The sequence below is a fragment of the Mycteria americana genome, chromosome 7, assembly GCF_035582795.1.
Source record: "Mycteria americana isolate JAX WOST 10 ecotype Jacksonville Zoo and Gardens chromosome 7, USCA_MyAme_1.0, whole genome shotgun sequence".
Lineage (NCBI taxonomy): Eukaryota > Metazoa > Chordata > Aves > Ciconiiformes > Ciconiidae > Mycteria > Mycteria americana.
Genome location: NC_134371.1, coordinates 19,634,402 through 19,659,956, shown reverse-complemented (window position 1 = coordinate 19,659,956; position 25,555 = coordinate 19,634,402). Strand labels below are relative to the sequence as shown.

At 36.4% G+C, this 25,555-nt stretch overlaps 1 protein-coding gene across 1 annotated transcript in view; it reads left to right on the top strand.

The window, feature by feature from the left end:
• Nucleotides 1-25,555, top strand: part of COL4A3 (collagen type IV alpha 3 chain) — a 66,964-nt gene that overhangs the window by 12,271 nt on the left and 29,138 nt on the right. Inside the window, exons 3-24 of the mRNA XM_075509123.1 lie at nt 2,543-2,599; nt 5,534-5,623; nt 7,370-7,414; nt 7,895-7,939; nt 8,235-8,297; nt 9,044-9,097; nt 9,931-9,957; nt 10,574-10,651; nt 11,753-11,815; nt 12,307-12,342; nt 12,458-12,499; nt 13,962-14,039; nt 15,520-15,582; nt 15,827-15,883; nt 18,352-18,396; nt 19,821-19,874; nt 20,269-20,310; nt 21,645-21,732; nt 22,824-22,859; nt 23,202-23,366; nt 24,491-24,583; nt 25,329-25,424. Of these exons, the coding sequence (XP_075365238.1) occupies nt 2,543-2,599; nt 5,534-5,623; nt 7,370-7,414; nt 7,895-7,939; nt 8,235-8,297; nt 9,044-9,097; nt 9,931-9,957; nt 10,574-10,651; nt 11,753-11,815; nt 12,307-12,342; nt 12,458-12,499; nt 13,962-14,039; nt 15,520-15,582; nt 15,827-15,883; nt 18,352-18,396; nt 19,821-19,874; nt 20,269-20,310; nt 21,645-21,732; nt 22,824-22,859; nt 23,202-23,366; nt 24,491-24,583; nt 25,329-25,424 (1,417 nt within the window). The remainder of the gene's footprint in view (nt 1-2,542; nt 2,600-5,533; nt 5,624-7,369; nt 7,415-7,894; nt 7,940-8,234; nt 8,298-9,043; nt 9,098-9,930; nt 9,958-10,573; nt 10,652-11,752; nt 11,816-12,306; nt 12,343-12,457; nt 12,500-13,961; nt 14,040-15,519; nt 15,583-15,826; nt 15,884-18,351; nt 18,397-19,820; nt 19,875-20,268; nt 20,311-21,644; nt 21,733-22,823; nt 22,860-23,201; nt 23,367-24,490; nt 24,584-25,328; nt 25,425-25,555) is intronic.

Below are 25,555 nucleotides of genomic sequence, written 5' to 3'. Positions count from 1 at the left end.
TTTGATATCTTAAAGGCTTAAGATATCTGTCTTATAACTTACTTGGTGAATTTAGATTATCCAGTGCCAAACTGATAGACCTCACCGAGAAGAAATCAGGATACTGTTTGTTGTTAATTCTGCACTAGTGTTTATTCTTGTGTCTCTGGTGATATAACCATATTGATTAAAATAATAGTAAAGGTAGCATAGTCACATGGTTTCTGTTTTACGTGACACCTTTGTTTTTCAAATTTCTGATGCAGTACCACTTGAATTCTAGCTGTCAGATCAGGGGAAGAAAGAGTCTTCTTTAAATACGCCAAAGAATTAAATATTTAATGTTTGCAACTCTTTAAAAATCTAGCTTGAAACACCAAGTAATCACCTATTGATCTGTCTATAGAACACATGCAGACACAGTAATTTCTTGGGGATTTGCTTTTCATGGCCAACTGATTCTAATTTCTGTTTTATTTTGTTAATGAATGTTTAAATAGCTGTTCACTTGAGGTATACCCCCTGCACCTATTTTTAAATTAATAGGTGGTGTCATCTCACCTAACTTCAGCCACCTAAAACACAGGCACCTGCTGTCAGTAATTGTCTAGTCCATAGAGAACAGCAAGTACTTGCAGCATCTTTCCTTCATCCTAAAAGAGGCACCTAAAGAGACTGGATGAGTTGTTCCAAACTAGATGTCAAGCTTCCTTGTGTGGTCAGTGGAAAGAGACAAACACCATGAACCATGTAAAAAATGAAGGCAGCTAGCTGATACCACATACCTCAGTTTTGGATGATAAAGATAGAAGAAATTGATCCTAGCTTGTGGGAAGAAAAGATGCTTTTTGATTCTGTAAAATGTTTTACCTGAACAGATTGCTACAGGAAAATTTAAATTTAATGTCAATCTGACATTATCATTTTAAAATGTAATGGGGAACATTTTTTTCCTCTGTCTTTTGTTTTCTGTTTTTTTTGAGAACACCACTGGAATGGTGCTGCTGTTGTATTATGACCAGCTGTGGGGGTTAATTAATTCTGTCTTCAAGATCTAAATAGAAATTTCATATAATAGTCTTAAAGGCTTTAATCATGTAAGAAAAATACAGTTCTTCCTTCTTTTCTGAATTTTATGCAACTTAGAAAAATATCTTCTAACCAATATGTGATATTTGTCCCTTTCTTATTGTCTGTAACTATACCATAGTATATGGTCATTGTGATAAACATATATGCTAAAGTGGGAGGATAAACTGAAAAATAACCCTCTTTATACAGCGGTACAATTGAAAAAGTCATTCAGCAAGAGCTTCAAAAACAAAGGAAAGAATTTAAGTGTACAAAGAAGGACCATAAATGCAGTTTACTCCACATCTGTATGAAATGCATGATTTCAATAACCTCAATGATATTTTAGTATGTGTAATATTTATGTTAACAAAGGATTATTTTTTTTCTCCTCCACTCCGCTGAAATAGGATATGTCTACATGAGTGTAGAAAAGTCCTTTGCAGAGTTATCCCAGCCAGCCTGGGCTAGGCTCAGGTACTGAGTGCATGACAGCTGTAGCAGGAACAGGCCACAGAAGGGTTAAGTGTTCTCATATTCACCGAGGATCTCAAATGTGCTTTGCAGCTCTGCTGAGCTCCCTGCCACCAGGACTACCTAGTACATGAGCTAGTGAATTTAGTCATGCTGTCTATCCAGTTACATACTGAATATCCTTGTTTGGGTTTTTTGTTTGTTTGGTTGGTTTTTTTCACTTAAGTGTGACCTATAAAAAACTGAATATCTCTTCATACTTGATTAATCATTGAATTTTCCCAAATTGTAGTTGCTCCCGGATAGCCATGCCATACTCTGGCAGTAGAGGTCACAGACTCAACACTCAACCCTCCAAAGAGGGCTTTGAACTCCAGGCTCGCCTGAAGATAAGGACATGATGGTAGCAGTTACAGCCCAGGACTTGCTGCAGGAGTGGGGACATCCCTGCGTGAGGGCACTCACTGTCACACAGCTTGGCTCAGGAAACCTCCAGAATTAAGAAGCAACAAAGTTGAGGGACCTTTGTAATTGTATTAGGTACCTTGAGCCAGGGTCAGGAGGTGAACGCAGCTACAAAAAGTCAGAAAATTATTGGTTAATAGATTACAATGATACTCTTTTTATTTTAATCTAAAACAATATCAGTATATGTGTTTGTTTCTATAGTAAGTTTTTTAAATAATCATCAATGTTCAGTGCTCTGAGCCCAAACTCTTGAAGTTTACACTTCATACTGATATTATAACCCTGGTGGTGTTAAGAATGGCTTCTTGGCCTTTACGCCAACTATAAAATTAAACTAGTGCCCTTATCTGTCTGAAAAGACAGTACAGAGGGATAATGAGCTCTTCTGTGCTGTTGAGAATTGCCACTCTTCACAAACTTTTTTTGTTTAAGTTTTATTATCTGTGAAATCATTATCTTACTGAAACCACTGAGATCTCATTTGCCTCTCACCAAAAAACACAATGAGAAAAATAATTTTATTGTAAAGTTTGACTTTTTTGTTTTTCAGAGCTGTGTATGCAAAGGTAAAATTCCCTGCTCTTGTGATAGCATGAAAGGTAATAAGGTAAGAACAAGTACATTTTTCCTTGTTTAAGATTAGCTTATACCTGGAAATTGTTAATACATTAGTTGAGTTGATATAGTGAGTGAATTTATTGTGAGATGGTATTCTGTCAACAGAGTCTTCAGAGAATTGTAAAAGGAATACATTACCTTACAGAAATGTGTTAAAGTAACTCTGGGGACACTGTTTAACTAAGTTGACTTTTAAATTTTTTTTTTTTTAAATGCATTAGTTTGTTTACAGCATTGCATGATGTTTGAACACCAACAAAAGAACAACTGTCCGAAGCACTAGGTCCCTGTCACAAACTCCTAACAAATGCCCACAGATACCATTACCCTGGCAGCAGCTCTCCTGTTACAGATTTCATAATGCCATCAAGAGTGTCATGTTCAGTGCTTCCCTCTTTGCATCTTTGGACCTTGCCCATCTCCCCCCTCTTTTCCGGTTCCTGAAGGAAAGCTACATGCACAGGCATCAAACAGATAAATCTGCAGACCGACACAGGGGATGAGATTCTGGGTCCTAATCACAAACGCCTTGCCATCAGTGACAGAACAGCATCAAATCCATCAAAAGTAACAGAGCCGCAGCTCTACCTGTTGCCAACAGTAGCTTGGCAGAGGCTTGGAGTGGCTTTTAGACAAACCTGAATTACACAAATGCCAAAAATTCTTTCAAACTCCTGCTTGTAGTTGGCAAAACAACTGATTCACAAATGAAAGGGGTATTATTAAAGAAGTCATGGCTGTAATTCAGGCTAACTATGGACACAGTGATTGCCATGCTAAACCTTATCAAATAGATTCCAGATGTCTATATAGGCTTAGGGCTGTGATTAGTCCCACTGATTGACACATCTGGCTGGTAAAGAATTACTCACAACTTTCCTCCTGTACTTTTATTACCAAGAAAAAATGTCATATTGCACCACAGTAAACACTGCTAGTCTTGCCTTTAGGAAGCTTCATTTCAGTGGTGGAGAAAAGTTCTCTCAAAGTAAATATGTTCATTATTAAAACGTATTTTCATAAGTGGGAAAGGAGACTACTCATGTCTTTAGGAAAATCTCAGTGCTTATTTTTCATGTTCTCAGTTGGTCTAACCTGACTTTGTCCTAACCAGTAAAACCAAGACCAATTGAAAAATTAGAAAAAAATAAGCTGCCCACTAAAAGAGAAATATTAGTAAGAATGAACACCCGCAATTTGTCTTCATCAGTTCCGTGTTAAAGCAGCTGAGCAATTTGTAGGTAAGAGTTAATCATTGTTTACACTGATGAAGTTTTTCAGACAGCTTTGGAAAGTCAGGACAATTACATTAATCAGTGTGTTTTGATAACTGTTCAATGTTAAGAAATCCTCCAACCTGAAAATCCTCTGATCATGTTGATCTGTCAAGAAGGAAGTGTGGATAAAATTGCCTGTATTGTATGGAGAGGAGCGAAGCAGTCAGGAGAGCACGCTGCTGCTCTGTATCTGGAGAGCACCCCATCTCTTGCTGCAGTGAGGGGGTAGTAAGCTCAGTGGAGGAAAATCAAGGACTTCCTTCGTTTTTCTGTGAGTTAGTACCACACCCCCTCCAGTGGCATGTCTTGGTATAGCATTATCCTTTTTTGCCTTTCTTGGGAAGCTGGTGGATGAAATAAATGATTTGTTATAAAAAGCTATGCTGGTTTATGATACAGATCTCACAGACACTTCATAATGCAATTCTTATTTTGATTTGTGTTAAAATATTCTGGGATTATATTCTATCTTTTAATTTTTTTTTTTTTTTTTTTAAATTTAGAACCTATTTAAAATCTGGTGAGTTTGTGGGATTTTGAGGGGCGAGAATTGGTCAAAGGACAAGCCAAGGTATTTTGGCTTCCCCGAGACTTCTTTTGGATCCTATCTTGTACAGCAAATAATAAGATACTGGAACTTCTGCACAGCAGAATTTCAAATGCTTTTTTGTATAACTCTCCCCTGTTAAAGCAATAGGAAAATTGACTCAGAGAATTGATAACCCTATCCTCTCTTTCCCATGTCATGCTGTGATGTAAAAGGTCTTGAATAGGCAGCTCTTCACTGATGTAAAATTGGGCATACTAAATTGCTGCTATCTAAAGAGCTGAAACACCTTTTCTGTGGGTTTGTATGCTTGAAGCACTATATTTTAACCAAGATAAGACTTACATCTTCATTATATTTAAATAAAAAACTGAAAATGGCCCTTCCACTGTAACTTAGCCTCCTGTATTCTATTTGTATAGCTTTAATCTTCTGTGTTTCCTTTACATGGTTTGGTTATTTGAATTTGACCTTAAAAAACAAATGAAAAAGTAATTGGGTGTCTTAATCTCTGAGACTCATAACAATTTTTAAAAGTTGTCGCTTAAAGCAAACTTCTTTTATTCTATCTGGTTTTGTTGCGTTGGACTCCCACTGTTTCTTTCCATGGCTTGCATGAAGAGAGGTATTGATGATTTGGAACTGACCTGGCTGTACAGCAGCAGTCATTAAGTTTGCCAACTACAATTTAGGGCTGCTATGATGGATTTGGATTTGTGTTGCTTGTAGGGACTAAACATGATACAGAAATATGAACAAGGAATATGTATCAGCTGCTTCCTTAAACTTTCCATGCTGCCAGTTAACTTCTGTACTCCGCAAAATCTTGGGTACTGTTGTCTTCTGATATCTTGAACCATACTTATGAGCATGTTACTTCAGTGCTACCATGTTATTTCAGTGGTACCATGTGGCCTAGACAGCACATAGGTGGGACCACAAAAACAGGTCAGTATGGGCAAGGGTAATATATCTGCCACAGTTGCTGACAGATATGTAGAAGTTAAGAGGTACTGAAAGTAATGAACGCCTTAGAAATAAGTTACCAAAAGCAGTATTCATGGGTATTTTAAGAACTTAATTCTCTTAATGTTTACAGGGCGAAAAAGGCTTTCCTGGTGTTCCAGGTCCACCTGGTCATAGAGGCTTTCCTGGTCCAGAAGGGCCTCCAGGGCCACAGGGACCAAAGGTAGGTGTGTATGTGAGACACAGAGAGAGAGACACAGAGAAACTGCTGTGCTTGACTGTGAAAGTGAGCTATGACTGGGTAGAGAATTCTGTTTTAAAAAACCAAACCAAACCAAACCAAAACCTGTTTCAGAGTCTCCTGTTTGGTGAGGGATGTTGTGTGGTCACCAGCTGCAATGGTAATTTTTGACTTAGTCGAAGTAGCTGATACGAACATGGGCTTTTGTTGTCAGTTGTCCATTGGCCAGTGCTGAAGCACCTGGACTGAACTGCCAGAGGCAATGAACATGGGTCTAAATAGATCTTAGCAGCATAACCTCAATTTTGTCTTAACAGTATACTCTGACATCTATTGCTGGAAAGAGAGTAAACAAGCTACTACTGAGACAAATATGAATAATATATTTAAGAAAATTTGAAGGGAAAGATGGTTTTTAAGATAAATCTTGGTCTGTTTAGGAAATACCTGCAGTATGGAGAGAGTGACTTTGGTGACTTGGGCTTTCTTCTTTCCTGTATGCCTAAACTGAGGCCGAATATGAGTTTTCAATGACTCTTGCATAAGCAGAAAAAACAAATAAATTGCTTATTAAAAAACATTTTATTTATATTTGTCTTGAGGGACAGCACTCCTAATGTCATTGATAAATTGACTCTGGTGAATAAATTATTTGTGTCTAAATATGGCGTGAACTCAGCCACAGTATAAATCAGGAAGGTACTGCCACAATGTCATTATGTCTAGGACCTGCACTAGTGTGGCTCCAGCACTTATCCATACCTTTAAACAAATGTTTTTTATAGTTTTAATTTGTTTGGGTGTTGTTGCATTATTCTGTCCTGTCTTGTTTTTACAATACTTTGTGGAACTGATACTCATGGTGGATCTCATACATGTTGATGAGCCATTTATTTGAACTCATCTAAAAGTTTTTAGTAGAGCATTTCCCTTTTAATAAGTGATAATAACTTCTGCAAGCATGGCAAAAAGTAAGGATAATTTTTCTAGCAAGAACATCTCTGTTAGCCTGAATGCCATCTATTGTAGTGTATTCCAGTTAGCTTTACCTATTCAATGCCTGTACATTATCTTAAATGAAATATCTTAAATTACAGAGTTCCTTTAGGAGCTATGCAGTTCTGTACATTCCCCATTTCCTTTCTGGGAACAATAAAATTTCTTATCAGTAAAGCTCTAAGTGTCTTGAAACAATTCTAGCAGGTTCTGTCTAGACTGTGCTGTGGCATGCTTTGCTGTCTTCTTTCAGCCTTGCTCTCCCATCCTGCTTAGCCCCCTTTCAGCCTGCTCCTGGCTTTCCTTTCTGTGCACAACAGTGCAGGTGAGAGTGGCTGGTACGTGCATATACCTGATCATTACATGGACATCACCCATATCTGGGAGCCTTCCAGCTACTTCCTTACAGGGAAGCACTTCCAGGTCTCACAGTTTGAACAGATCCATAGGAACTGCTTTCTCAACATAGCCTGACTGTTATCTTTTTGACCTGTGATGAGATATATCCTCTGTAAACACTGAAAGGGAGGGCAAGACGCCATGATTTATGCAAGCTGTATTAAATGCTTCTTTGCTTTAGTGTCTGTAATAGGCAAAACATTTATTTAGTTATATAGTTTTGTGTGCATATGTTGGTATTGGTAAAATAATAAAAATATTGCATGTCCTGTTGACATATATGTGCTTTTTCTCAATCATATTGAAATACGTTGTTTTCCGTTTGTGATCTAGGGTTCTCCAGGGCTTATGGGCTTAGTTGGTCCCAAAGGTATACGAGTAAGTATTTATATTTTAAACAAACTTGTATGTATTAAATGTCATGTTAAAATGCCAACTTGGTTCAATAATTTCTGAAAATTATAAACAAAACATTATGATGATTTCAAAGTATTTTTAAAATTTATGACACTATGCACATGCATTATCTATTTTTTAGAACTTTTGCCTATTTTGCTATACCTTATGTACAAGGTTCATGCTGTATGTATTTAGTATTGGGGTGTGCTATGACAAAGTCAGACTAGAATTCAGTGAAGACTTGTCTTGGGGGGTTTCTGTGGGCAAAACCAGTCTGTGTTAACAGTACGTAAGCTACCATTATACTTGGTTCACAGTCAGAAAAGTTAAGGAAATAATGATCTTTTGACAGAATCATACTTGCATTCATTATTCTTCTGAATGCGATCAAAAGAAAAACTGCATCATGAGCTTTTGCTTAATATTTGTAATATTATTCCTCTGTTTTTATATCATTAGGGAGTCCCAGGAATACCTGGATTTTCAGGTCCCCCAGGCCTTCCAGTAAGTAAAAACAAAACTGATTTAACCATTTATCTCTTACTGCAGTCTTCAGTACATAGTTATCCTCAGCCGAATGTGCTCACTCTAGTCTCAACATCAGCATTGTCTCTGTCAATTAGCCTAGAGATAAAAATCTTAGCATCAGCAATTCCTACTCATTGTAATGATTTAAGAACACATGGTAATCTGTCAAGTCTTGTGAAACACTGCTCCAACATAAACTCTTTCAGTGATGCTGTAGGGTAATATGAATGTGGAAAAACAAAGCTTGTGTCAATTTTGTATGTCTTTTTAGGGTGAACCGGGAACTGTTGGTCCTCCTGGGCGCTCGGGTGTTCCAGGATGCAACGGGACAAAGGTACAAACCAAGCTGAATGTTATGGAGATGGTGTTTGGCGATGCTTAGGAATGGCCAAAAAGCATTCTGAATTTTTCCTGTGATATATGACAACTTTGATTTGTTTTGGTTTGTGACTTTATCAACTAGGAAAAATTTGAATTATGAGGCCAGAGGAAGGAAAAGTGCTGCCTTTTTGTGTAAGGTAGATAATTCAATAATACATGTTAATGGCCTTTGCTAAAAAGTTAAGAATAATGTTTGGTATTTTGACAGATAAAACTTTTCCCATTAAATCCAGAAGACCTAATCAGTTTTGTCCAACCTGTCCTTCTGTTGAAATGGGTTGTAGAAGAAATAGATAGTTAATTAATTTTATTTCAACAGTATCTAGCTTGCAGTTGACAATTCACAAGTCCTGAAAGCAATTAAAAGAAAAGGCTTAATGTTAAGTTACAGGTTTACTAGTTTGCTTTTGCTGTATGAGCAAATGCTTCCAGCATTCTGAAAGAGGGAGTCAGAAGAATGCCTACTACAGAAAATTATACATTTCTAGTGAAACAGTGAACTGATCTGACACTGATCTGGTGTCTGGGATAGAAGTCAAGACCCATACAGTGAGGCTGTGCCCCTTCTAGCAAATGTGGTAATGCAACTCACAATTTTAGTATGGTAACATAAAAAACTTCTTTTTTAATCACATTTGCTAAAATCAGACCAAATAATAAACAATAATATGCATTAACAGTCATGCTTACTACTTTCAGGGCGATCGAGGTTTTCCAGGTCCTCCAGGTAGAAGAGGTGCTCCAGGCATTCCAGTAGGTGTCTGTGAAATTCATGATTGTGTGCATTTCTACCACATGAAGCCACTCACTGAAGGAGTGTAAAGCCTCACATTAGCTGGTACTAACAACAGTTGAAATATAATTTTATTAATATTAAAACCGTGTGGTAAAGAAACCAAAGTTAAGACTAATGCTTTATCAGCTGCATGTTGGGCCTCAACTTCTTAGTTAATGAGTGCATGCAAATTCATTGACTTGTGTTAGCTCTTTAGGGTCTCAAGGGGTATTCATGAAAATTTACCACTCACAGCTCTACAGGTGTCCAATATATATTTAATAGATTGCAGTTTTGGTTCATGCCTAAATATTTTTGAGGATATGGCCTAATTAAGTCAATTAGAACCAGGAATTAAACCCAGAACTTCTCATTCTGGTTGCATTGCTTTAACCCTAGCATTTGTTTTTTCTCTGTAGAAATGTGTTTTTAAAAGAAACTTCTAAACAAATGGAAAAGGAATGCTGTCTGTCAAGTTCCAGTGGCTTCAAATCTAATAACTTCTAAACATGATCTTTACTTTACCAGCTCTCCTGATTTTATTTATTTATTTATTTATTAAGGTCAGGCTTCAAAACTGTTCTGCCTTAACTTGTAGAGTTGTAACTGTGAGACTGGACTGGTTTTTAACAATATGCCCTTTCTTCTTAAATTGAAGTCTGGCACAGTAAGCATGTACCTGGCTATACACCGTGTCCATGAAAATAAATCACTCCAAGAGCACTGAACTTAGAGAATATTTAGAATGTGTACTTTCACCATTGTCTCTTTTACTCTTCTGTTTTAATAATATGGTTGTTCCTCTCCCTAGGGTATTGCTGGCACCAAAGGAGAGAAGGTCAGTTATTTACACCATATTACGTGAAATATTTATTGGTGATCAACAGTTTGTGTGTATGTTCGCTGCTGGAAAAGAGTTCTTAATGTTTCCATTCATGGGAAACAGAAGGTTTACTTTCCAGAAGAAGCAACCACAAATTTTGGTGCTTCCTCTGTACGAATTGCATTCAGCCCGGGTTACAAAACAGTATTTAATTTTTTTTTCCCTTTAACTACTGTTATTGCACGTAATTAATTTAACCCTTTCAAGCACACAAAGAACTAAGCCCCTTCCCCAAACAGCTTATGAATTCATATGGAAATCTGCAGATACACTAGAGATTATTTTAAAGGAATAAAAAGTACCAAAAAAAAATTGAAGGTCAGGACTGTGGGTGAGTAACATAGGTATGTCTGAAATGAACCCTGCTCCTGACAGAGAACTGGAATGCCTAAAAAAGGTATATTCTGTTTAATAAAATCTTTTTTAAAGGTAGAACTATCCATAGTGGACAGCTGCCATCATTATACAATTCTGATGTTGCTTATTTCCCTACAAACTGTATTAGAAGCTTTGTTCCACTACAGAGTTCTACAGCATAACTTTTTATCCTTCTTTTTATCTAATTGTCCAGGGATGCCCTGCAGTTGGATATAACCAAGGGTATGGTGCAAAAGGTGATCCTGGATTGCCAGGAATGCCTGGACGTCAGGTAATTCAGTATTAATTCAGACTGTGACTTATATCTATCTATCTATCTATAAAAATAATCTATATATGTAAAACACATTATACATAATATATGTGTGTGTGTATATTAACATTATTTTTATATTCTATATAATTTCAATATATTAGATACTTTATATACATACAGTATTTTTTTAGAATCATCTCACTAACTTCTAAACCAGAAAATAATTCTGTGTCTTTAAAAAATTCTTAACTTTATATAATCTGATTACTACAATATATTCAAAGTCTTTCTTCTGACTTTACAAAACAGAGTACACCAAGATAATAGTAATTAATTTTGCTATCAAAACCAATAGTGTCCATTATGTGTTAGTAAAGTGAGATAGGGAAGTCAGGTTGCAGACAAACAACAATACTTAGAAATGGAGAAAAACTGGTCATAGATTTAGGGGTTTACCCCTACATATAGAATAGAATAGAATAGAATAGAATAGAATAGAATAGAATAGAATAGAATAGAATAGAACAGAACAGTTGGAAGGGACCTACAATGACCATCTAGTCCAACTGCAGAAATTCCTCATGAAGTGAGATTGAACAGATTAGCCCAGTTTAACATCTAGAGTACTAATAAAGGACAGTATGATCCATATTTTAAAAATTGAGATTAACAGAAGAAGGCAGAGCAGATGTTTCTTTTGGCTGTTACAATAAATGGAGGACATTAAATTAAAAGGAAAATAAACATTTTAAATTTTCCATTTCTTTGAAAATGAAGCTTTAAAGTATAGAATTTATTGCATAGAATATTTGAAAGATTAAAGGCTTATTAGGGCTAGCAATAGGACTATATAGATTATGAGAATATCCACAGTTAAACAGGACATACATCCTCACTTGAGTAGTTTAGTTTTAGAAGAGGTATGTTTTCTTATCTTTCAAAACATATGCCAACCAATGACACAGTGAGGAGGAATTATACTTCTGTGTTATCCTGAGACATGAAAAGGAAATCCAGAGACATCCTCTGTTTGTTATTCAGTTCAATAAATTTAGCGTTGTGGTTTGCTCGTAATCTTGCCAGGAGATTTATTCCTGTTTCTTTTTTAATATGCAGGGTGTCCAGGGTGCTCAAGGATATCCTGGGGAACTTGGACCACAGGGCCCTCCAGGAGCTTCAGTGAGTATGAACTTATGTCTCACTTGTTACTTTAACATTTGGTTTTCCCAGAAACCTGGGGAATTACACAAATACAAGTACCTGACTCTCCCAGACTTGTTTGAGGTCTAGAGACATGTGTATGCGAAACCTATATTCTCCTGCACACATCTGATTTTTTTTTTCAGTTTCTTTTGATTATTTTTATGCATTATAATTTCCATATTTTCAGAAGCATCCTTGTCCATGTAGGCATAAATTTTAATTTTCAAATAATTACCCATAAATTCACTTTAAATACTAATGTGTATAACTTTAAGAGAGATTTATATGTTTCCAGCTAGACTGTAGACATTGTGTCACCCACTCACAACAAATTGCGGTTTTAAAGGTGGAAGAAAGAATAAAAATGGTGATGTAACTCACGTGAAAATTGGGTACTTCAAAACACCTATATTGGGGCTGAAGATTGTAATTTTTTAAATTAAGGAAGTTTTTTTTCCTTTTTGTAGGGCATGCCAGGGAAAGCAGGACCTCCTGGACCTAAGGTAGTCTTAGATTGGTAATAAAAATGAAAACTTCCTATTATGTGTAACATCAATTAACTCATTTTATAGATGTTTTTCAAATTAAAAACAATAACATTTGGGGATTTTTTTACAGGGTCTTATGGGACTGAAAGTAATAGGAACCAAAGGAAGAAAGGTAATTGTATAAAATGCTTAAAACATTTTTAAGGTTTTGTTTCTGTTTTCTGCTTTTTCTGATATACTATGGTGAAATGTTTGGGGAATTACGTACTGTGAAATAAAAATTTTCAGTATATATGTGGACATCTTTTCTTGGAAAATGGAAACATGGCAATTAATATATAAGGACAAACTGTTTTCACATAAGAGCCAATGATATAAACTTCCTCATAGAAGGGTAGAAACCTAAGAGGAGCCAGTAGTTAATATTTACTAACACATAGCATTAAATTCATTTATGTATCACTTGCACAGTGTTCCTAAATGCTTATCTAAGCATGTAAACATTGGCAAATATATAGAATCTGTAGACTCACAACTTCTTATGGCCAACATCTTTTCAGTGCCAGCCTTTATGATGCTAGAAAACTTCTCAGATTTTGAATAAAAATTGGATGACTTGTCACCCATGTTCTTACTTTGTATCTCATATAATTGACATTAAGCTAGAAATGACTACGAATACATATATTGTCTCTCAGAACTTCAGCCTGCAGTTGGAGGACCAGTGTAGTCAGTCTGAATGTCCTTACAGGATCCTTTCAAGAACTTGGGGCATCTCAGTTATGCTAACTGACCTGCACAGATTCAGCTGTGAACTGAAACAGCACTATCTGACAGTGGGACTGGTTTTAACTTTGTAATTACTATCAGGAATGTGCTAGAAGTTTCCGGGGAAAATTTCTGTAAATAGAATTGATTATTCATTAGCATTAGCTCAGGTGACCATGGAGCATCTTGCTTCCTTATGAAAGAGTGATGCATTCTGTGCCATTATGCTGCAAGTGCACACAAGGGCATTCCACTGGTTTAAAATCACTGGAAATTATGGATGTCGTTTTGTTGAGCTCCACAGGAAAGATCACATTTAGAACTTTCCCTGTTCTAAAAGATCCTTAATGAAAAAGTGTACTGCAATATTAATGTTTTTGGTTAAGGACACATGAAAGCAAATTTTATCTATCAGCACTATGTTACAGTCATCTCCCTGTAATACACAGACTGCAGTTTTGAGGATGTCACCAAAGACAGTTCATGTATTTTATTGGTTGACTTAATCAAATTGAGAGAAAAATGATAATCAACGAGATATTTTTATTTGATTTAGAGTTAAAATGGTTCTATAACTTCTAAATAAATAGTATGAAAAATTGAAGCTAATTCTAGATACTTTAACAGAAATCAGCATATGTGTTTTTATATTTCTCAGCTAGGAGAAGGTTTTCATAGTAGTCTTAAGTCTTCCATATACCTTTTTTATTGGAAGATAAATAGCAAGGAAAAAGAAATGTAAACTGTGTTAACGGCTAAGTGTAATGACAGAAAAATTTTCACTATGTCAAAAGTATAGCGATAGTAATTTGAAACAATAAAAACACACTGCTTGTAATTACTCTATTTTTCTTTTTTCTTTCAAGGGTGACACTGGGTTAACTGGACCCCCTGGACCACCAGGAACCGTTATTGTGACATTAAGTGGACCACACAACATGACGGTAGTAAAATTGTTAAACATCATGTTCAGATAAGCCATTTTATTAGGTTTTACTTTGAGAGGACATTTTCATCTTTGTTGTTCCAATAACATTTCCTTGTACCCATCCTAACATTTTACCCATCCAGACATTTTTCAGACTAAGCTCTTCTTAGAGTGTGTCTGTACAGCCAGCTCAGCTGAGGCCTGTGTATTCACATGCACGTCTGCACAATGCCAGTGGAATGCTAAATGCTTCGTAGTAACCCACCTGCTGTGGATCTCTGACTACATGAAAAGTAAATCACTTTTAGCTTCACCAAATCAACATGGATTTTCTGAATAGCTATCAAAGCCACAGCTGTGTTGACCTCTGGGCCTTGTCACTGAAAATATCAGGACTCTGAGCTACCAGAGTTTCACAAAAGCTTACAACATGTTCATGTACATTTCATAGTTCATTTTCTCATTGTTTTTACTGGAAAATGAGTAGTCATGGAAAGCGTTGGGAAAACAATGAGTATTGGAGAAAGGAAACACTCTGATTCAGTTTTCATTTTAAATATTGTTTTGTGAATTAGAATTCTTGCATTTTGTCCTTATATAGAACTTAAACAGCAGTAGTTGATACACTGTTTTAAGTCTTCACATATTAACAGAACAAGTCTTCAACCTATCCTTGACTCTGTTTTCCTTATTTAATGTGCATCTAATCCATGGAGTTATCAAAACTCCCTCTTCATTATGTGCTAAAATAAAAAGTGAATTTTGCATCAAGACTGTATTGAGGAGGGAAGAGAAAGATTGCAGAAGCAAGGTTCAGCTTTTAGGCACAGCAGCTCTTCCCTGTTTAAATCAAATATGGACCACCTGGAGCACTTCCCAGTCACAGCTGTGGCAGTTTATCATGGGGAATGGCAATTTTTCAGAGACATTGGGCATTAAGGTTTAAAAACCCCTCAAAACTCCGTATGTAAATAGTTTGGGGCATAAGTCTAACCAGGTAATAATTAGGCAGTCCATAAACTTTGGCTTTACAATGACCTTAGGATGTGGCCCAATACATAATAGTACTACACAGCAGGGTAGTCTAATCTTGAGCCTACAGAGGCAACGATCGTGTGGGTAGCCACTGCATTTACGTATTGGAGGTAACTGTAGCTCCAGTGAAGCAACTAAGGTTTATTTGTTTTTCACTTGCAATTTGTTGCTGTTTCTGGGGATATTTACTCCAGTACCCTTGCATGCAATCACAGGTAGGTCCTTTTGAACTTGCTATGTTCAGAAATATGTGCAGAGTCAGTTTATTTTTCAAACATCATAGACTTAGGCAGGAGCGCTGATATGAAGTTTCTGTTTCTTTTAGTCATTTAAGTAGAACCATCTCTGCTTGAAGAAGCTTGCTGGTAACATAAGGATTTCCTCTTTGTAAAACTTGAGTGTTATGGTAAGCACAGGAAAATCCAAGAGACCATATTCATTTTTTATTTTCTGTGTAATAGGACTTGAAAGGAGAGAAAGGAGAAAAAGGATCAAGAGGACTTCCAGGGCCAATGGGGTTTACAGTAAGTGACCAGAAGTAAATCCCTTAAATCTAGTTGTTCAGGCAGCATCACCTAGTAAATGCTACTCTTTAGAGTCCAGTATTTACACTACTTATTCCAATCTTTAATGAATAGAATACTTATTAATAGCATTCTAACTGTACTTTATACTTTCTTTTAAAGATAACAAAATTATAAAAGAGATATTTAATTTAGAAAATGTGAGTCTCAAAATATGTGTATCTTGAGGGTGGTTTTGTTACAGGGGCCAGTTGGTGATTCTCAGAGTGAAAAGGGTGACCGAGGAGAACCTGGAGCACAGGTATGTGCAAACAATTGAATACACATATGTTAGTCTTTCCTGAAAAGCAGTTTTGCGCTAGTGTTGCTCTCCAGTTTTTGTTTCAATGCCACTTAAAGCAAATTTTCCTAGGTTCAAAAGCTCTTTCATCTAGTAAACCAGACTAGAGAGCTGAAAGTCAGACGACTGTTCTTGTAGGCTCACATACCATGAGTACATGAAGTAAAGGTCAGTTAATGGTGGATGCACTTCTATTTGTTTTGCTGTAAAGGTTCTACTGTTGAAACTTAGTAAAAAAAAAAAAAAAGTGCTCTTCTGAACACATACTGGCTTTAAGGTGCCAGTGTATATGTAGAAGAGGATTAAAAATGTTGAGTTTACTTAAGGCAGCTGACTTTAATTAGTATGCTCAACCAGCAGGTATGTGGAGACATGAAGAAAGTTGTCATAAGAGAGTTATTCTCTTAACAGGATAATATGTTACATAATTTTATGGCTGCATGAGAAAAAATCATGTTTATTTTAAAAAGCATACACATTAAAATATATACTCATTACTTGAGTATATCTATATTTTGAAGGGAATTAAATAGAAAGGTACCACTATGCATTCAAATGGCTTTCAAACTTTCAGATAAGAACTAATCAATGAAAGATGCAGGTTCTTAGTAATTGAAACTGTATGAATTCATAACAGTTTACCAATATGTAATTAGGGGAGAACCCTAAAATATCCAAATAAATCAAAATGTTTTATGACATTTTCTGAACAAAGGACTTTGATTCCAAATACATTTTGGAAGCAATATTAAGAAAAATAATTTTCAAATTAAATATTTCATTCAGTCCAAACATACATATATTGAAACTTTTCCCATATTTCTTGTGGTTGCAATACATTTTATTCCACAAGGAAAGGTAGCAAGACAAGACCAGTACTACCTATACATTGCTCTTTCTTCAATTGTATGGTGCTATAACGATGATGGTGCTATAGAGCAACTTGATTGTTATTTTTATTATTCCTATACATTATGAAAATTTTAATTTCTATTTGAGTTACTGGTGTAAAGTACTAAAAGTTCTTGCTATTCAATGTGTGTTATTCTTCCTCCATCTTCTGTGTTTCTTCCTTACTATGTCTTCTGTTTGCAAAAGCTCTGTCCTGTCATGCAGTATTTTTTAGAACTCTTAATTCACCTTTCCTTTCCCTCTTTGTAGAGGAAGTAGTAGGGCACCCTTGCTTTTATGCCTATTGACCTTGAAGAATGCTAAGGAAATACAAATAGTGTTAAGACATTGATTGACTGGCTATTCTAAAATGAAAACAATGTTTCCTTTTGCTATTGAAATTACATCAGTGAGCACAAAATATCAAATGGCTCTGGATTTTATGTTCTAGAAAAAATGATTATTTTGTGCAAGTGAGTTTTGAGCCTGTGACGACATCATTCCAGCTCCCCTTCTCTTTCAGAGGATCACCTTTGGTTAAGTTCTGCTGTCTTCTGATTATTGCTGTTTTTTCTGATGCATACACTGTAATTCATGATCTGGTCATTCTTCTTCAAAATTATTTTAGGTTTAATTGATTTATTCTGTGCAAAACAAATTTCTAAAATGGACTTTCTCCCCTGTTGTTCTGAGTGCATAATCTTCCACCCCACTTTTATCTTACCATTACCTTCGTGATGTGGATTTTAATGAACCAGGTTTTCCTTTTTCATTTCTGCCTTCAAGGTGGCAAGTAAGGTATCCATATTCAGAATTATGATTTCATTTCCTTCTGCTTCTCTCCCCATTTTCCCCCCTTCTGTCCCTTCCTTTTGTCGTCTTTTTTTTGTTGTTGTTATGAATTGCTTAACATGTATTGTTGCCACACTAGATGCCAGGACCCCAGCAGAAAGCTGCCTAATGTGCTGTGCGCCATAAAAAACAGTAGATACTTCTGGCATGCTGCCTCCTTCTACTTTCACTTTTCCCATCTACTGCCCTACTTCCAATACGTTTGAAGTGTACTCCCTATTCTTTTTCATTAAATAATTTCTCTTCAAGTCATCTCTTAATGCCATTTCCTGTAAGAAAAAGTTTCCTTCAGTATCTTTCCATGCTCATCATTAGAAGGGCTGCTAGCTGCTGTATTGTTTCATCGTTTGTCTTGGGTCTGCAAGGACCTGATTTTGCACCAGTCTTTCTGCACTTGGCTGGCATTTTGTGCTGGTCAAGTGTCTGCCTCAACTAGTCCTCCACAGAAGGAGGAATGTCCAGGGAATATTTTACTCCTGGTTTTGTAGAGTTTTATGAACATCAGTTATGATTAGAAATAATGAACACTTTAAAAATAACTTTAATGGCTTTTCAAAATTTATAAAGACCTAAAATACAGTTACATGCACAGCATTTAGTTGTTATGCTCTTTGAATGCAATGACCCCTCTTTTGATCTTCTTAATTTTTTTTAATTTTATTTTATTTTATGTTTTTCCTTTGTAGGGTAAACCTGGAAAAGAAGGTGCCCCAGGTCCACCTGGCTTACCGGTAATGAAGGAAGCCTTCTAAACACTTTCTGATTAATAGTCATCTGTTTATCACAGTCATATCTTCCTGTCACAGCTTTTTCCCATTGCAGAATGTGTTTGAAAATGTCGATTTGATTTGCATAGACTGTGAAACATTTCCTTTCACACAGCTGGCCTTGGGACATACCATGTCCTCATAGATTTATGCAGGAGAGAGAGGCTCAGTTAATAGATGTTGTCTCTTCTGTGTAAAATAAAAAGACCTGTTGCTTGCTGCTGACTAATGAGTTTGAGACATGGTCCAAGTTATGCAAAATTAATTCTACTGAGTTTAATTCTGGTTAGTCACATTGAAATTTTTTCAAAAGAGTTATACCTTCACTTCAGCATAAATCAAGAAGCAAAAAAATGAATAATTTTTAATAACTAGAATCGAAGACAATCTTTTACAAAGAAAAGCTATTGTCAAGGTCACAGCTGCCTTGGCCTGAAACAAGACAACTGATAAATATTAAAACTGTCATCTTGTCATAATATAATTCTTAAAATATGCCATTTTATAAACAAGAATATCTTGTTTGTGTACTAATTTAAAAGCTACAGTTGTTAAAATGTATTTGGAATACTGTATTCAATTGGTTAAACATAAAAGAATTTATATTTACTTCACTTCCTCTTTAACGACATCACTAGGGTCACAGTGACCTTACAAATACCTTATCAAAATTCTTATTGTCAGAATAGCCCATTTCACATATGTCTTACTAAAACATCATCTTTATCATGCCAAAACAACCTTCACAGACAGTCTAAACACATTCCAGTCTGACAAAGAATGTGGAATGACAGACCACAAAGCTCTACTGCCTCAGCTAACAGAAAGAAAACTTTCTGTCATGACAAAGACATGTCATTGGTCTGTTCCCATTTCAACTTTACTAACTAGCAGTGCATTCAACTCCACAAGCCTCTGAGAAGTCCCTTTTCCTTGCATGTATACACTTGCAGAAGCCTTAGCAACAGTCTGCGCTATTTTCCCTCCTGGTCTTGCTGACACCTCTTGAGATCAGCACCTTCATGCAGACTGACCAAGTTCTGGGAGAGGGAGTTGCTGAATGCGAGTCTCACATTGTGTTCAGTTTCTCCCCTTTCAGAAACAGTATTTTGCAGAGGGAGAACAAACCAGAGCCTCCTACACTTGTGCTATCCAGAGCAGCTCTACTTTGGGATTGGTGGAGTGTGCCGTTATAAAGGCAGGTTTGGATGAGAGACCTGTTGTATTTCCCACAGACATGGAACTGTACCCCAAACTGAGACTTCTTCCCTGAGCAAGTCACATTCACCTTGCCATCGCCATGAAAGATTAAAGCTTTCCATTTTAGATCTTATTGATGACAATGCTAAAAGATTAATGCTCATAAAATTGTCTACTGTCATCTGCAGGGACAAAAGGGTGAACAGGGCAAACCAGGACTGGCTGGCAGGCAAGGAGCTAAGGTATTGTCTAATGGTTTTGTTGTTGCTTTTGAGGATGAGGATAAGGTATGTTTTGGGATTAATATATCATTTTATTTATCACTGTATATACAATATGTTTTACTTTACCTAAAAGATGATAAGTAATGATATCATGGAATAGGCGATGGATCAGCTGAAATAGGTCATGTGTTTGAACTGGTGTCCGTCTATGCCTGCTGATGTGTTCCTGTAGTTTTTGGTGTATGTGGCTGAATAGTTGTGTAAGGAGCAGAGATGGGGGTGGTGAAGGACTGGTCAGGAGCAGAAGTTCTTTTTTAATGTTATAAGCAATGTACTGAAGTAACAGTGGGTACCAAATGTCATGTCATGTATTATTTTTAATAAACAAATGCATCTCTGTCCTCTGATGAAGGGGATGAAAGGAAACACTGGTCCACCTGGAGCTTGTGGTCAAGTAAGTGTAAATTATCTTCATCATATCATTTTTCCAAACCATTAGAATAAGAATAAGCCAAACTGACTGTATGAGGCAATAACAGATGTCCTGTGATGCTCTAATCGAGGCGTGGCTTTCTCAAAGTACTGATGTTGCTGGGAGTGTCACAGAGATAGCATCTTCCTTCATGTAGAGCTGGATGCACGATCAGGGCCTGGTCAGACCTCACTCAGTTCCAGCAATTTTGGCAGGAAATGGGACTGTACAGAACAGTTACAAAAATTCACAGGAGTTAATTTTTAAACCAATCTCTAATCAGTTCCAGAACAGGTGGTGTTAATTTTAAAATCCAAAGAAGAGTTTTTAAAGAAAGCATGAGATGCTATGAGTACAATTTCTCTGTCTAGTCATGCTGTCTCACTAGTGGCTTTTTTAAAGGCCCCATGCACACCTAATGGAAACGTTCTGCCCAAATTGTTCAAAAGAAATAACTGTAAAAAGCTAAATTGTTTGTGATATTAACAGAGTACTAAAACCACTGCTTTTCAAAAAATCAATAGGAGAAAAGTAAAAATTTTGAATTTTAATTTTAAGCAGTTTTTTATTCCTTTTAAAATTGGTGCATTACTAGTCCATTTAAATTTCAGTGTGGTGTTTATATATCAAGGCACAATACTTTATTATAATAATGATTTGCTAGTAATGGTGCCCATGCAAAATAATCCTGAAAAGAGCTAAAATTTGTAGTTATAAATAAATAGTTAGAGCAAATTGCATTTTGATTTTTGCCTGTCATTCATAGAAACTTTGAAACATCATAATATTAAAATTTACTAAATTAAGTATTAAATTTTATAGGAATGACTTTTTAATGCACATGTGATTTAAGTAGTTGATTTTTGTCTGTTTTCATGTATGATTATTTAAAAGAGCAGTCGAGATAGAGCTGATGCTGCTTCGAGCCAATGGAATAGACTAAGTGATTCCTAGAGGCTTCTTTCAAGAATATTTTCTATTTCATGCTACTGTAATATTTGTGATTGGGTCTCCAATTTATACCATGCCTGTATAATTGCATCTGCAGGCAGAGGAGTTCTCTAGGAGTTGAGGAATTGGGCCGAAATCCCAGCCCCATCTATTTGTACAGGTCTCTTGGCATTATCTGTGTATAACAATTATAATTTCATTTCTGGCTGCTTGTAATTACCATGTGATTAGAAAGGTCTCATGGTGTCACAACATCAAAATTATGAATGAGATCATAACATTGTTCTAACCAAATGTTCAATATGAGGCACTGTGCTTCTCTCCAGTCTTACTATTCTTTCTTTTCTTACCGTCTTTCTCTTAAGACAGAGTATTATGATAATGTGGTTGGTGAAAAAGGAGATGAAGGACCCCCTGGACCTCCAGGACCAAAAGGTCAACGTGGCATGCCTGGTGAGTGGGACACCCAAACTAGAATCCTTTAGCAAGAGCTGTCCACTCAAAAGGGCTTGTTGCAGGCTAGGTTTTTGAGCACCCAGCAACCTGCTTCTGCCTTGCCAAGAGTATTTCCAAATTACTCCCATCAAATTGCAGAATTGAAATGTATCCTGAGACTTTGATATATGGCTGTATTTCCTCTTAAAAATAATGAAGGTGGCACACTTCTTTGCACAGATAATTGAGTTGAGCACCTAAGCTCACTGACATCCTGCCTCATGACCTTGGTGGACTGCCGCATTAGCACATTATTTGTATATGCCATAGACAAACTATCAGGGCTGTAAGTCTCCTGTTAAAGGTCATGCACTTTTTTCTCTCTCCTTTTTTTTTGGTAGCTTTCATAGTTTGTCTTATGCCATTTTTATTGCCTATCATTCCAAAATAATAAAGATCTGCAAGTTTTTATTTTGTTTATTTTGGCCATGCTGTAAAAATAAAATGTTCTGATTTATTATTTGGGCTGTCTTACAATATAACAAGGACTTGTGGGCTGAACTCTGAGGCAGCATCTAGTAGGCTATATCTCATACTTATCCAGCAAGTCCTTGCCTTCTGTGTTTTGGTGTTCTAGTTTTACAAATATTTATGTATCCAAGTGATTGTGTTGCATTCAGTGAATACTCTTGGTTGTTATAAAACTACTTACATACTTCCAAGGGATGACAACAGGGAAGTTGAACCTTGCAAAGGTATTAATGCATTGTTAAGAGGTGGTATATTTACTAGACCAAATAATAGTGGCAAAAAGAAGCAAGTTTGCAGGCCTGTAAGTTGTTCTCAAGTAATTGAGCGCATCCCCACCTGAGATAAATACGGTGGATCCTATTCCTGCCTGTTATAAATATCCATATCTTGCCAGATTTCAGTGAGAATTGTCAGTATGCAACAGTTGCGTAAGTAGGAGATGCCTACTCAGGCAAAACCAAATTCTTAAAATAAGCTTAAAATGCAGAAGCCCAAAGTTTGCAGTCAGTATTAATGAGTAGTGACTTTGCAAAGTATACAGTGGTTTAACTCAAGTTCTAAATACATTGCTTTTGCAGGGCCACAGGGTCCTCCTGGAGATGCTGGTAGACCAGGTACGTGTAATGGTCCAGTACCAACAATAAAATACGTTTTTCTTTCTGCCCGTTATACTGAATCAGCTTTGCAAAATCTTAACTTCAGATGACTTTAAACATATCTCTAGGTGGTAAAAAATTGTCACCCAAAAGCTTTGATGGGCCAAGTATTTAAACAGAGGTTAAAGATCATTTTTAAATGTCTTTACATTGTCATTGTGATTATTTAATATATTGCAAGATAAAGATTTGTGGGATGAACTCGGTATGTTTTTCCTCTCACTCATCCATTGAGTACTTACTTTGCTTTGAAATTCCATTTCTTTAACTTCATTTTTGTATTTTTTCCTCTTCGGTTAGGTGTGTCAAGACCTGGTCTGAGAGGTCCCCCAGGATTTCCTGGGCCAAAAGGAACAAAAGGAGAGAAAGGACAAACTGGCTTGTGTATTGTAGGCCCTCCAGGACTACCTGGTATTACTGGCAGACCTGGTTCTGTTGGATTACCAGGTCCTCCAGGAGAACCAGGTGACGTTTCAGTACTGTATATATAATGAACAAGAACAAATCCAGAATCATCTCAGTATCTAATGTATAAGACTATATAAATACATTACTTATAGAGTATATTTTGAGTAATATGGTTGAATAGAATTTCTCTTTGGAAATTTTGTTTTAGGGTATTCATGAAGCGAAGGTCTATGCTCCATTGCTAATGAGATTCTGTGGAGAAGATACAATGACTTCCCAGTATAAAGATTTCTCCCTTTTTGTATAACTCTGACTATAAAAATCTGCTATGTAAAACCAGGAAAGACTAATGAGACAAAATCTGTTCTTAAAATTAATTCTTCCAAAAGTCGTAGTAAATCTGTAAAACTAAATTCAGAATGGGCTAATCTGAAAGCTAGAGAAATCGCTTGCCTCCAGAGGTCTTAGTGGGCCTTAAAGCGGGTTTGAAGTTCTGGCAGCATGAAAATAAAGCAGTAACAGTTTATAAAACTTCTAGAAAACGTATTAACTAGGAATACTTCTTTAACTAGGAGTACCAACAGCATCATGTTTCTTTTATATGTGGTATGGCCAGAACAAGTCTTTCTGAACCAATACCAATGTAGTGCTTGTCTTTTCTTTCTCTTTGAAAAATATATCTATCCCCCAAATATATTACCTTAGGAAGAGCTCAATGCATGTTCTGTTTTTCCAAAGTAATAGTAAATACACCAGAATAATTCTGTCAAAGATACATGAGCAGCATTAACAATTTAGGATTAAAAGAAAAGTTTCCTTTCCATTCCTGGTAAAAGAAAGAATTATGTTTCTGTTGATTCAAATAAAATGGAAATACTTTCCCCAGAATGGACTATGCTTTTTAAAGGCTAGACAGATGGATCCAACAGTCTGCTGAGATTTACTTTGGCATTACCATATTTATCCTCAAGTACTTCCAGCTACAGGTGTTTTGGATTTGTCCAGGTAGTTCTATCTTTTAAATGAATCAGAGAATCATAGAATATCTCAAGTTGGAAGGGACCCATAAGGATCAGAATACTGTCTCCAGCTCATCCCTGCAATTTTTTTCTCTCTTAGCAAATAGAGAATTGTCTGAATAATCTGCTGATGCAATGGTGCCATGCTCATTTCATTAACAGGCAGAGTAACATTTAAAACAGGCCTACCAGGACTTCCTGGAGAGCCAGGGTGTACAGGACCTCCAGGACCTCCAGGAGATACTGGCGTGAAAGGTCAGTTTCAGAAAACTATCACTCAGAAGTAGATGGTACAATCCAGTAACCTTCTTGGATCCTTATGAAATTTTGAATTTAATTTACCTCTTAAGCTATTTGATGAGTTCAGAGATTTAAGAAAATTCATTAGGGATAGCAAGATGTCTTCCTCCCCTAACAGTAAGCAGCAGCTAAAAGAGCAGTGCATGTGCCACTGCTGCACACCAGTTGTACAGCACTGCAGCCACGGTGTAGATCTTCACTGGGACAAACAATTATTACAGATTGGTAGGGTTTTCATATTCTCCTGTTATGTTCAACACTAACAGTTGTTCTCTGAGAGGAGGTTCCTTCTGCAAGTATCACCACAGGAGCTGCTGAATCTCTTTGCCACTTGCTAGTCATTAAAGTCACCCAGGCTGTTATGGAGCCATGTCAGTTTGAAGCCTATGTCCCTTTCTTCTTTTGAGAGAATTTGGCTTATCAGTAGAGTGACTGTATCCAAATGGTTTACTAAAACTAGACTTGAAAAATCAAGATATTTAAACTGAACGTTCCTGCATTTTCAATGAAATGTAATCAGTTCTGACCACAGGTAATTTTGTACTGTGTGGGAAGTGATCTTCCAACAAAATTAAGGCCGTGTTCCTACCGTTCTCTGGCTAAAAAGTCTTAGCCATCCTCTATAATAAACTATGTAACACATTAGTTAAGCTTGGGAATGACTTGCTGTGGAACAACTAATTAATTATTTTCATTCTAGGTGATGAAGCTTGCATGTGTACTGATTGCAGCTATATTCCAGGAATACCTGGTCTTCCTGGTTCTCCTGGGCCACATGGCCAAGATGGCATGCCTGGTAAATTATCTTGTTGTTTCTAACAGGGTAGTAGGAAATGCCAATGATTTTGCTTTTAGCATGAGAATCAGGTATGGGCATGTCTGCAGCATGCAGTCCTTGAACTAGCCCTGAGGTTGTGATGAGTGTGA